Below are 13,291 nucleotides of genomic sequence, written 5' to 3'. Positions count from 1 at the left end.
CTTTATGTCAGGACTTGTTTATTTTGCAGGGTCTCACACACGGACCCCAAGACTACAGCGGCCCCCAGATGTTCTCCGTGAACCGGGGCCCCACTCGCCAGCCGGGCTCACATCTGCCCCCGTCCATCTGTTACCCCTCCAGCTCAGCTGAGGACGTCCACCCGGGTCACTCCTCCGCCTCCCTCATCAAGGCCATCCGGGAAGAACTGCTGCGCCTCTCCCAGAAACAGGCGGTCGCCCCCTCCTACCACAGCTGATAGGGGCTGCGCGCCGCCGGCTACGTGTCCGCTTCCTATGGAAGCCAGAGGGGAGAGAGGAGCAGCCGAAATATTGGAGCAACACTGGGCATCAGTATATGTGATGGGTCAGCAGCAGCATGGGGGTCGCACTGTACAGGGGGGGCATCTGCGGGGGAGAAAAAACTGGATGGAGAGAGGACGGGTCATTCAGAACAGCAGGAGGTGATGGGGGCGGCGGGGCGAGGCGGCCGGCAGGGTAGAGGTGCCTGGGTGGAACAGGTCGGATTGTGCCGGTCCTGGAGGAATGTGTTTGTGGTTGTGATTTTCATGTTTCATCTGTAAACAGGACACAGATGAGTGAAGAAAGGACAGGAAAGGACAGGACGGGAGGGACACAATGAGGGGAGAGAACGGGTGACACAACGGGCCGAGCAACGAGAGGACGCGGATGGGGGGCCGACAAACGAGTGGACAAGCACTGTGTCCGAGCAACGAGAGGACGGGGATGGGGGGCCGACAAACGAGTGGACAAGCACTGTGGCCGAGCAACGAGAGGACGGTGATGGGGGGCCGACAAACGAGTGGACAAGCACTGTGGCCGAGCAACGAGAGGACGGGGATGGGGGGCCGACAAACGAGTGGACAAGCACTGTGGCCGAGCAACGAGAGGACGAGGATGAGTGAAGAAAGGATAAAACAGGCCAAGAAAGGACAGGACGGGAGGGACACAATGAAGGGAAAGAACAGGTGACACAACGAGGGCTGAGCAACGAGAGGACAGGGGCCGGGGGCCGTGCAGCGAGAGGACAGGGACTGGGGCCAGGCAACGAGGACAGGGATGGGGGCCGAGCAATAAAAGTACAGGGACGGGGGTCAAGCAACGAGAGGACAAAGACAGAGGGCAAGCAATGAGAGGACAGGGACGAGGGCCAGGCAATGAGAGGACAGGGATGGGGGCCGAGCAACAAGAGGATAGGGACGGTGGCCAAGCAACAAGAGGATGGGGGCCAAGCAATGAGAGAACAGGGATGAGGCTGAGCAATGCAAGGAAAGGGGGCCAAGCAACGAGAGGACAGGACAAGCCAAGAAATGACAAGACAGGAGACTCAATGAGGGGAGAGAATGAGTGACACAACGGGGGTCGAGCAGCAAGAGGAAAGGGACGATGGCCGAGCAACGAGAGGACAGGGATGGGGGCCAAGCAACAAGAGAATAGGGACTGTGGCCGAGCAACAAGAGGACGGGGGGCCAGGCAACAAGAGGACACGGACGCTGGCCGAGCAACGAAAGGACACGGACGCTGGCCGAGCAACGAAAGGACACGGACGCTGGCCGAGCAACGAAAGGACACGGACGCTGGCCGAGCAACGAAAGGACACGGACGCTGGCCGAGCAACGAAAGGACACGGACGCTGGCCGAGCAACAAGAAGAAAAGGACCGGGCCAAGCAAAAAGATGAATGGACAGAATGAAGGATGAGCAGCAACGAGAAGACAAAGACAGAGGTCAAGCAACAAGATGAGTGGACAGAATGAAGTATGAGAAGAACGGAAAGGACAGGGGCTGAGCAAAGAGAGGAATGGGACGAGGGCCGGGCAACAAGATGAGTTTGTCGAAAAGGAGGAGGAGAAGAGAGGAAGGGACAGAGGCTGATCAATTAATGAGCAGGGATGGCGACCGATCAAAAAGATGAGTGGACGGAAGGAAGGCCAAGAAAGAGACAAGAGCCGAGCAATAAGAGGACAAGGACGGGGGCCGAGCAGCGAGAGGACAGGGATGGGGGCCGAGCAATGAAAGAGCAGGGATGGCGACCGATCAAAAAGATGAGTGGACGGAAGGAAGGCCAAGAAAGAGACAAGAGCCGAGCAATAAGAGGACAAGGACGGGGGCCGAGCAGCGAGAGGACAGGGATGGGGGCCGAGCAATGAAAGAGCAGGGATGGCGACCGATCAAAAAGATGAGTGGACGGAAGGAAGGCCAAGAAAGAGACAAGAGCCGAGCAATAAGAGGACAAGGACGGGGGCCGAGCAGCGAGAGGACAGGGATGGGGGCCGAGCAATGAAAGAGCAGGGATGGCGACCGATCAAAAAGATGAGTGGACGGAAGGAAGGCCAAGAAAGAGACAAGAGCTGAGCAATAAGAGGACAAGGTCGAGGGCCGAGCAATGAGCTGAGAGAATGCGAATAGAGGAAGAGACAGGTCCAGTAACAAGAGGAAAGGGACAAGGGCCGAGTAATAAGATTAGTGGACGGAATGAATGCTGAGTAATGAGACCAGAGGAGGGCACAAGTTGAGTAACGAGAAGGGGACGAAGGCTGAGTAAAGAAGAGAAAATGGGACTGGGGCCATGTAACGAAAGGAGAGAATGAGCCTTAGGACAGGGGGCCTAGAGGAGAGGACAAGACAGACCAAGTAGAGAGAATGGGACAGGCTGCAAAGCGAAGATGGTGGCCAAGCAAAAAGAGCGAAGGGATGAGGCCGCGCAATGAGAGGAAAGAACAGGACAGAGCGAGAAGAGAGGGTGGTATAGGATGATACGGGGGCTGAGAGCAAAGGACAGGAGGGGAAATGGACAGAGAATCGTGATTGACTAAAGGGGGCCCAACAACGAGAGGGGAGGACGGGTAGTGGACCGAGAAGAGAGGATGGTAAGGGGCCAAGCAACAAGAGAGAACAGGACAGGTCAAGAAGAGAAGATGGAATGCAAGGGAGGCTGAGAGGAGAGGACAAGACAGACCGAATAGAGAGAGCAGGAAAGTAGGGGACGGGGAACGAGATTAGAGAACAGGACGGGGGCTCAAGAAACAAGAGGACAGGGCAAGAAGAGAGGATTTTATTGGATGGGGTCGACAGGAGAGGACAAGAGGAGCAGAGAAATAAGGACCGTGACCAAGCAATGAGAAGGAAGGATGGGGCTGAGCAGCAAGAGAAGAGAACAGGCCAAGAAGAGAGGATGGGGTGGAGGAGAAGCTAAGAGGAGAGAACTGGACAAGCCGGGAAGAGAGGAGGGGACAGGGAACGAGCAATGAGATGAGAGAAAAGGCCGGGGTCCGAGAAATGAGAGGACAAGACAAGAAGAGAAGATGGGATGCAAGGGAGGCTGAGAGGAGAGGACAAGACAACCCGAATAGAGAGAACTGGATAGGAGGGGACGGGGAACGAGATGAGAGGACAGGACGGGGGTCAGAGAAACGTGAGGACAGGGCAAGAAGAGAGGATTGTATTGAATGAGGTCGACAGGAGAAGACAAGACAGGCCAAGAAGTAAGGACTGTGACTAAGCAATGAGAAGGGATGATGCGGATGAGCAATAAAAGAAGAGGACAAGCCAAGAAGATGGGATGAAAGGGAGGATGCGGCTGAGCAACAAAAGAAGAGGATAGGCTATGAACAGAGAATGGGATGGAAGGGAGGCCGACATGAGCGGACAAGACAAGATGCGAAGAGAGGACGGGACAGGGTACGAGCAATAAGAGAACGGGATGGGGTCAGAGAAACGAGAGGACACTGCCAGAAGAGAGGATCTTATTAGATGGAAGCCGAGAGTAGAGGGTAAGACAAGCTGAGGAGTAAGGACTGGGACCAAGCAATGAGAAGGGAGGATGAGACTGGGGCTGAGCAATGAGAGGAGAGGATTGAATGGAAGTGAGGCCGAGAGGATAGGACAAAAGAGACTGAGAAGAGAGGAATTGACAGGGGCCAAGAAACAAGATGGGAGGACGGTACGGGCGTCGAGAAATGAGAAGAGGGAACAAGACAGGATTATTTACTGGGTAGGGAAATCGTGATGGGACCGAATAACAAGAAAGGGGCCAAGTAACCAAAAATCAGGACTGGACGATTGAGAGGAGAAGATGCTGCAGGGCAGAGAAATGAACAATGAGGACGGGAATTAGAGGAGAGTGGGGGCCAAGTAACGAGAGAAGTGGAGAATGTGTGGTAATGAGCGAAGTTAGTGTGTGAATCGGGTGCAGGACCTCCAGACTAGCAGTATGCAAGTAATCCAGGCAGGGGTCGGGGGCAGCACTTAGTGATTCAGGTGGGGTGCAGGACCTCCAGACCAGCAGTATGCAAGTAATCCAGGCAGGGGTCGGGGGCAGCACTTAGTGATTCAGGTGGGGTGCAGGACCTCCAGACTAGCAGTATGCAAGTAATCCAGGCAGGAGTTGAGGGGCAGCACCTACTTAGTGGGCCAGGTGGGGTGCAGGACCTCCTGACTAGCAGTATACAAGTAATACAAGCAGGAGGTCGGGGGGCAGCACTTAGTGATTCAGGTGGGGTGCAGTACCTCCGGACTAGCAGTATACAAGTAATGCAGGCAGGAGTTGGGGGGCAGCACCTACTTAGTGGGCCAGGTGGGGTGCAGGACCTCCTGACTAGCAGTATACAAGTAACCAGGCAGGAGTTGGGGGGCAGCACCTACTTAGTGGGCCAGGTGGGGTGCAGGACCTCCTGACTAGCAGTATACAAGTAACCAGGCAGGAGTTGGGGGGCAGCACCTACTTAGTGATTCAGGTGGGGTGCAGGACCTCCAGACTAGCAGTATGCAAGTAATCCAGGCAGGGGTCGGGGGCAGCACATAGTGGTCCAGGTGGGGTGCAGGACCTCCAGACTAGCAGTATGCAAGTAATCCAGGCAGGGGTCGGGGGCAGCACTTAGTGATTCAGGTGGGGTGCAGGACCTCCGGACTAGCAGTATGCAAGTAACCAGGCAGGGGTCGGGGGCAGCACTTAGTGGTCCAGGTGGGGTGCAGTACCTCCGGACTAGCAGTATGCAAGTAACCAGGCAGAGGTCGGGGGCAGCACTTAGGGTACTTTCACACCTCCGGTTTTTCTTCTGCGGCACAATCCGGCACTTTGCAGGAAAATCGCAACCGGTTTTTTTTGCTGCCGGTTGCGATTTTCCTGCATAGACTTTAATTAGTGCCGCATTGTGCCGCATGGCCTTGCGTTCCATCCGGTTTTTGCCGCATGCGGCAGATTTAGCCAATGCGGCGGCCGGATGGAACGTTGCCTGGCACGTTTTTTCGTGCGGCAAAAAAAACCGCATCGCGCCGCATTCGGCCGATGCGGCGCATCTCTCAATGCATGCCTATGGCGGCCGGATGCGGCGCGATGCGGCAAATACCGCATTCGGCCGCCGCATGCGGTTTTTGCCACTGCGCATGCTCAGTAGCATGCCGCAAGCGGCAAAAACCGGGCGGGCCGCAAAGGAAAAACTTATGCAAAGGATGCGGTGTTTTCACCGCATCCGTTGCATAGCTTGCACAGCCGGATTGAGCCGCAGGGCTCAAGCCGGATGTGTGAAAGTAGCCTTAGTGGTCCAGGTGGGGTGCAGGACCTCCGGACTAGCAGTATACAAGTAATCCAGGCAGGGGTCGGGGGCAGCACTTAGTGATTCAGGTGGGGTGCAGGACCTCCGGACTAGCGGTATACAAGTAATCCAGGCAGGGGTCGGGGGCAGCACTTAGTGGTCCAGGTGGGGTGCAGGACCTCCGGACTAGCAGTATGCAAGTAATCCAGGCAGGAGTTGGGGGGCAGCACCTACTTATTGGGCCAGGTGGGGTGCAGGACCTCCGGACTAGCAGTATGCAAGTAATCCAGGCAGGAGTTGGGGGGCAGCACCTACTTAGTGGGCCAGGTGGGGTGCAGGACCTCCTGACTAGCGGTATACAAGTAATCCAGGCAGGAGTTGGGGGGCAGCACCTACTTAGTGGGCCAGGTGGGGTGCAGGACCTCCCGAATAGCTTTATGCAAGTAATACAAGCAGGAGGTTGGGGGCAGCACTTAGTGGTCCAGGTGGGGTGCAGGACCTCCTGACTAGCAGTATACAAGTAATACAAGCAGGAGGTCGGGGGGCAGCACTGACTTAGTGGTCCAGGTGGGGTGCAGGACCTCCTGACTAGCAGTATACAAGTAATACAAGCAGGAGGTCGGGGGGCAGCACTTACTTAGTGGCCCAGGTGGGGTGCAGGACCTCCTGACTAGCAGTATACAAGTAATACAAGCAGGAGGTCGGGGGGCAGCACTTACTTAGTGGTCCAGGTGGGGTGCAGGACCTCCTGACTAGCAGTATACAAGTAATACAAGCAGGAGGTCGGGGGGGGCAGCACTTACTTAGTGGTCCAGGTGGGGTGCAGGACCTCCAGACTAGCAGTATGCAAGTAATGCAGGCAGGAGGTCGGGGGGCAGCACTTACTTAGTGGTCCAGGTGGGGTGCAGGACCTCCAGACTAGCAGTATGCAAGTAATGCAGGCAGGAGGTCGGGGGGCAGCACTTACTTAGTGGTCCAGGTGGGGTGCAGGACCTCCAGACTAGCAGTTTGCAAGTAATGCAGGCAGGAGGTCGGGGGGCAGCACTTAGTGGTCCAGGTGGGTGCAGGACCTCCAGACTAGCAGTTTGCAAGTAATACAAGCAGGAGGTCGGGGGGCAGCACTTACTTAGTGGTCCAGGTGGGGTGCAGGACCTCCAGACTAGCAGTTTGAAAGTAATGCAGGCAGGAGGTCGGGGGGCAGCACTTACTTAGTGGTCCAGGTGGGGTGCAGGACCTCCAGACTAGCAGTTTGCAAGTAATACAAGCAGGAGGTCGGGGGGCAGCACTTACTTAGTGGTCCAGGTGGGTGCAGGACCTCCAGACTAGCAGTTTGAAAGTAATGCAGGCAGGAGGTCGGGGGGCAGCACTTACTTAGTGGTCCAGGTGGGGTGCAGGACCTCCAGACTAGCAGTTTGCAAGTAATACAAGCAGGAGGTCGGGGGGCAGCACTTACTTAGTGGTCCAGGTGGGGTGCAGGACCTCCAGACTAGCAGTTTGAAAGTAATGCAGGCAGGAGGTCGGGGGGCAGCACTTACTTAGTGGTCCAGGTGGGGTGCAGGACCTCCAGACTAGCAGTTTGCAAGTAATACAAGCAGGAGGTCGGGGGGCAGCACTTACTTAGTGGTCCAGGTGGGTGCAGGACCTCCAGACTAGCAGTTTGCAAGTAATACAAGCAGGAGGTCGGGGGGCAGCACTTACTTAGTGGTCCAGGTGGGGTGCAGGACCTCCAGACTAGCAGTTTGCAAGTAATACAAGCAGGAGGTCGGGGGGCAGCACTTACTTAGTGGTCCAGGTGGGGTGCAGGACCTTGCGGCCCACATTGGGGCATTGGTCCTACAGTCCCTCGTTCCGGTTATTCCCACGTGCTGCTGACCCATCCGGCATTGAGGGGTTAATCTAAGGTGCTATTTCCGCGCAGCAATATCCAGCGCCTCCGCGCAGCACAGCCACCATCGGCGTCTCTTCCCATTGCCAGGAGGAAAATACAAATCAGCAAATCAAAAAAAAAAAATGACCCGAACATTTTCTGAAAACCGAGAAAACTTTTTGAAAGACTGAAATGAAGATGCAGTGGCGTCTCCTCCAGGGGTTCGTCTTCTATCGTCCGTTACATGTTGTCGCCCCCTCGCGGTCGGCGTGCAGGCCTCGCGGGCCGTGGAGGGGTTCATCTCGGGCCCCTTCTGTGTGCGGGGCCCCGGAGTATCTGAGTGTTGTCGCGGGCCCCGTGAATGTGGCCGTGTATAGACATCTTTGTATTGTTTTTCTTGTTTTGTCGGGGGGCTGGCGGGACCAGTCGGGGGGGGGGGGAGGGGATTTGCTGTGACCTCAGGGGTTTTTGGGATTTTTTATTTTCTTTCTTGTAACTTTAGTCTTTTTTTGTTCTTCACTATGTGCACGTAGTGTGGGGGTCCAGTAACGGGGGCTCGGGACCGGGATGTGGTGGTTGTGTCACTGGTGCATGATATCAATAAAGGAAAGTCCAGAAGTTAATGATTTCAGGGGTTCAGATTTTATTTCCTTATAATGTACAAGATGGCGGCCACAATACAGCCCCGAGGGGTGAGGTACATCGTGCCCCCTGCTCCACATTTCACCTCACAATACAGCCCCGAGGGGTGAGGTACATCGTGCCCCCTGCTCCACATTTCACCTCACAATACAGCCCCGAGGGGTGAGGTACATCGTGCCCCCTGCTCCACATTTCACCTCACAATACAGCCCCGAGGGGTGAGGTACATCGTGCCCCCTGCTCCACATTTCACCTCACAATACGGCCTTTCCTCAATTAAAATGGCTGAAATTGTGATAACAAACATTAGGCCTCATCTTAGAAAACTGTTCCCATAGCAACCAGAGTTCTTTCATTTTTCCAATGCAGGTTAGAAAATGCATTCTGATTGGTTCAACTGGCATCATGTGATAAAAGTAGCTGAAATGAACCAATGAAATCACATCTTTAATTTCCTACCCTGCTGTGAAAAAATGAAAGCTAAAATCTGATTGGTTGCTATGGGCAGAACTACTAATACAATAACTAAGGTGATGTTCTTGGAGACCAATCATGTTTCTTCTTCTATATTTTAAGCTCAACAACATAAATGAAAGCCGAAATCCAATTGGTCGCCATGGGCAACGTGGCCTTGTTGCAGGCTTTTTGCTTACGCTAGGCCCAGTATTTGACAGTCATTTTTCTTGACCACAAAGAAGCACTTTCTTGTTAGTGTCATGACTAAGAGGCTGACGAATGTCCTTTACAGTCTAATTTTTGCTTGTTTCCTCCGGACGCCATGTTTACGGTGTTTCGGTAGATTTTATATTTTCCCGGCGTTCTTTCTGACGGTTTCCTCGTCTTACTCCTGGACGTACTCGTATTTGGGCTCGTTCGGCCTCAGGTCCATAACTTTACCAATGCACATGAGGATGATGGTGAAAACCCACAGACTCCAGCCCACAGCGGCCGCGATCCAGCCATAGCTATCCATCCCGGGCATGCAGCACTGACTCGCCACATCGCAGAACGTAGTGTTATCTGGTGGGGGAATGGAAACCAATGTCAAATTTTGTTCGGAGATGTCAAATCTGCTTAACCTGGGATCCACTGTCTGCAGCCACCACTAGGGGGAGCTCCCTGTATACAGAGATACATGATAAGATCCTGTCTGCAGCCACTAGGGGGAGCTCCCTGTATACAGAGATACATGATAAGATCCTGTCTGCAGTCACCACTAGGGGGAGCTCCCTGTATACAGAGATACATGATAAGATCCTGTCTGCAGCCACCACTAGGGGGAGCTCCCTGTATACAGAGATACATGATAAGATCCTGTCTGCAGCCACCACTAGGGGGAGCTCCCTGTATACAGAGATACATGATAAGATCCTGTCTGCAGCCACCACTAGGGGGAGCTCCCTGTATACAGAGATACATGATAAGATCCTGTCTGTAGCCACCACTAGGGGGAGCTCCCTGTATACAGAGATACATGATGAGATCCTGTCTGCAGCCACCACTAGGGGGAGCTCCCTGTATACAGAGATACATGATAAGATTCTGTCTGCAGCCACCACTAGGGGGAGCTCCCTGTATACAGCGATACATAAGATCCTGTCTGCAGCCACCACTAGGGGGAGCTCCCTGTATACAGCGATACATGATAAGATCCTGTCTGTACCACCACTAGGGGGAGCTCCCTGTATACAGAGATACATGATAAGATCCTGTCTGCAGCCACCACTAGGGGGAGCTCCCTGTATACAGAGATACATGAGAAGATCCTGTCTGCAGTCACCACTAGGGGGAGCTCCCTGTATACAGAGATACATGATAAGATCCTGTCTGCAGCCACCACTAGGGGGAGCTCCCTGTATACAGATATACATGATAAGATCCTGTCTGCAGCCACCACTAGGGGGAGCTCTATGTGTACAGATATCTGATAATGTTATGTCTGCAGCCACCACTAGGGGGAGCTCCCTGTATACAGATATCTGATAATGTTATGTCTGCAGTCACCACTAGGGGGAGCTCCCTGTATACAGATATCTGATAATGTTATGTCTGCAGCCACCACTAGGGGGAGCTCTATGTGTACAGATATCTGATAATGTTATGTCTGCAGCCACCACTAGGGGGAGCTCCCTGTATACAGAGATACATGATAAGATCCTGTCTGCAGCCACCACTAGGGGGAGCTCCCTGTATACAGAGATACATGAGAAGATCCTGTCTGCAGTCACCACTAGGGGGAGCTCCCTGTATACAGAGATACATGATAAGATCCTGTCTGCAGCCACCACTAGGGGGAGCTCCCTGTATACAGATATACATGATAAGATCCTGTCTGCAGCCACCACTAGGGGGAGCTCTATGTGTACAGATATCTGATAATGTTATGTCTGCAGCCACCACTAGGGGGAGCTCCCTGTATACAGATATCTGATAATGTTATGTCTGCAGTCACCACTAGGGGGAGCTCCCTGTATACAGAGATCCATGATAAGATCCTGTCTGCAGCCACCACTAGGGGGAGCTCCCTGTATACAGAGATACATGATAAGATTCTGTCTGCAACCACCACTAGGGGGAGCTCCCTGTATACAGATATCTGATAATGTTATGTCTGCAGTCACCACTAGGGGGAGCTCCCTGTATACAGAGATCCATGATAAGATCCTGTCTGCAGCCACCACTAGGGGGAGCTCCCTGTACACAGAGATACATGATAAGATCCTGTCTGCAGTCACCACTAGGGGGAGCTCTATGTATACAGATATCTGATAATGTTATGTCTGCAGCCACCACTAGGGGGAGCTCCCTGTACACAGAGATACATGATAAGATCCTGTCTGCAGCCACCACCAGGGGGAGCTCCCTGTATACAGAGATACATGATAAGATCCTGTCTGCAGCCACCACTAGGGGGAGCTCCCTGTATACAGAGATACATGATAAGATCCTGTCTGCAGTCACCACTAGGGGGAGCTCCCTGTATACAGAGATACATGATAAGATCCTGTCTGCAGCCACCACTAGGGGGAGCTCCCTGTATACAGATATCTGATAATGTTATGTCTGCAGCCACCACTAGGGGGAGCTCCCTGTACACAGAGATACATGATAAGATCCTGTCTGCAGCCACCACCAGGGGGAGCTCCCTGTATACAGAGATACATGATAAGATCCTGTCTGCAGCCACCACTAGGGGGAGCTCTCTGTATACAGATATCTGATAATGTTATGTCTGCAGCCACCACTAGGGGGAGCTCCCTGTATACAGAGATACATGATAAGATCCTGTCTGCAGCCACCACTAGGGGGAGCTCCCTGTACACAGAGATACATGATAAGATCCTGTCTGCAGCCACCACTAGGGGGAGCTCCCTGTATACAGAGATACATGATAAGATCCTGTCTGCAGTCACCACTAGGGGGAGCTCCCTGTATACAGAGATACATGATAAGATCCTGTCTGCAGCCACCACTAGGGGGAGCTCCCTGTATACAGAGATACATGATAAGATCCTGTCTGCAGCCACCACTAGGGGGAGCTCCCTGTATACAGATATCTGATAATGTTATGTCTGCAGCCACCACTAGGGGGAGCTCCCTGTATACAGATATCTGATAATGTTATGTCTGCAGTCACCACTAGGGGGAGTACATTGTATATTTCATCAAGAGCTGAACATCATCAGGATATTTGGATTTGATCAGAGAGGTTTCTTTTCCTTTCTTGAGTAGGAGTAAAGATGTTCTGCAGCAGATGTGGCCGAGTCTCACCTGGACACTGCAGCAAACCTTCCACGGTGCCATTGGAGGCTGAAACAAAAGAGAAGACGATTATCCACAGGTAGATGTCGCTGGATACGTTATAACTGATTGCTGGGAAGTGGATACGGTTACAGGCCGCTCTCCGATTAGGACAGATTCTCAGATTACAGCGGCGCGTGACTTCAGATAGATACATTATCTCAGGTGCATCAGATTACAGGGAAATGTTCAGATTAAAACAAATTATAAGATTAGAGGTAAATGACTGAGGAGCATCGTCATTAATATGTTACATTATATAAAAAAAGAAATATTGCAGAGATATGTTGGATTATTGGGGCCGCAATTTGGAGGATTACTGGGGACGCAACATACCTGATTACTGGGGGTGCGCTGCTGCGGATTACTGGGGGTGTGCGATGTGAGATTACTGGGGGTGCGCTGCTGCGGATTACTGGGGGTGCACTGCTGCAGATTACTGGGGGTGTGCGATGTGAGATTACTGGGGGTGCGCTGCTGCGGATTACTGGGGGTGCGCTGCTGCGGATTACTGGGGGTGTGCGATGTGAGATTACTGGGGGTGCGCTGCTGCGGATTACTGGGGTTGCGCTGCTGTGGATTACTGGGGGTGTGCTGCTGCGGATTACTGGGGGTGCGCTGCTGCGGATTACTGGGGGTGCGCTGCTGCGGATTACTGGGGGGTGCGCTGCTGCGTATTACTGGGGGTGCGCTGCTGCGGATTACTGGGGTTGTGCTGCTGTGGATTACTGGGGGTGCGCTGCTGCGGATTACTGGGGGTGCGCTGCTGCGGATTACTGGGGGTGCGCTGCTGCGGATTACTGGGGGGTGCGCTGCTGCGGATTACTGGGGGGTGCGCTGCTGCGTATTACTGGGGGTGTGCTATGTGAGATTACTGGGGGTGCGTTGCTGCGGATTACTGGGGGTGCGCTGCTGCGGATTACTGGATGTGCACTGCTGCGGATTACTGTGGAGGTGCGCTGCTGCGGATTACTGGGGGTGCGCTGCTGCGGATTACTGGGGGTGCGCTGCTGTGGATTACTGGGGGTGCGCTGCTGCGGATTACTGGGGGGTGCGCTGCTGCGTATTACTGGGGGTGTGCTATGTGAGATTACTGGGGGTGCGTTGCTGCGGATTACTGGGGGTGCGCTGCTGCGGATTACTGGATGTGCACTGCTGCGGATTACTGGAGGTGCGCTGCTGCGGATTACTGGGGTTGTGATGTGTCAGATTACAGGGGCTACAGATATTCCCACCTTGTCTACTCCCTCGTCATACACTGGACCTTGCACATCTGGATTATGAGGGATTAATCCCCCTCGGTGCCCCCCATGAGGCAGATTGCAGGGATTATCAGATATCAGTGCTAATCTCACCTGCCCAGGACTCCTGGATGTAGCAGAGCTGGAGGAGGAGGAGGACGGTGATCTTCATACTGATCCCAGCACTGA

General features: G+C 53.7%; 2 protein-coding genes across 2 annotated transcripts in view; one reads left to right on the top strand and one right to left on the bottom strand.

Moving 5' to 3' along the window:
- The window catches only part of KIAA1549 (KIAA1549 ortholog), a 173,923-nt gene extending 168,850 nt beyond the window's left edge, over nt 1–5,073 (top strand). The window contains 1 exon segment of the mRNA XM_075343534.1: nt 12–5,073. Coding sequence (XP_075199649.1) covers nt 12–257 — 246 coding nt within the window. The 3' untranslated portion in view covers nt 258–5,073.
- A 2,979-nt stretch (nt 5,074–8,052) lies between these two features.
- Nucleotides 8,053–13,291, bottom strand: TMEM213 (transmembrane protein 213). The gene is made up of 3 exons (XM_075341931.1): nt 13,217–13,291; nt 11,832–11,870; nt 8,053–9,080 (listed from the first exon to the last, which is right to left on the bottom strand). Exons 1-3 carry the CDS (start codon nt 13,272–13,274, stop codon nt 8,902–8,904), a joined length of 276 nt encoding a protein of 91 aa, XP_075198046.1. The 5' UTR covers nt 13,275–13,291; the 3' UTR covers nt 8,053–8,901.

The sequence above is a fragment of the Anomaloglossus baeobatrachus genome, chromosome 4 (assembly GCF_048569485.1).
Source record: "Anomaloglossus baeobatrachus isolate aAnoBae1 chromosome 4, aAnoBae1.hap1, whole genome shotgun sequence".
Taxonomy (NCBI): domain Eukaryota; kingdom Metazoa; phylum Chordata; class Amphibia; order Anura; family Aromobatidae; genus Anomaloglossus; species Anomaloglossus baeobatrachus.
Note: the sequence above shows the minus strand (reverse complement) of the source record. Positions and strands in the feature narration are given on the sequence as shown.

What these genes read in the sequence shown, in the direction of transcription:
- TMEM213 (XM_075341931.1), bottom strand. Translation starts at nt 13,274, where the DNA reads ATGAAGATCACCGTCCTCCTCCTCCTCCAGCTCTGCTACATCCAGGAG. An exon ending in CATCCAGGAGTCCTGGGCAG is followed by an intron (nt 11,871 to 13,216) that starts GTGAGATTAGCA and finishes CTTTTGTTTCAG; the next exon opens with CCTCCAATGGCACCGTGGAA. An exon ending in AGGTTTGCTGCAGTGTCCAG is followed by an intron (nt 9,081 to 11,831) that starts GTGAGACTCGGC and finishes TTCCCCCACCAG; the next exon opens with ATAACACTACGTTCTGCGAT.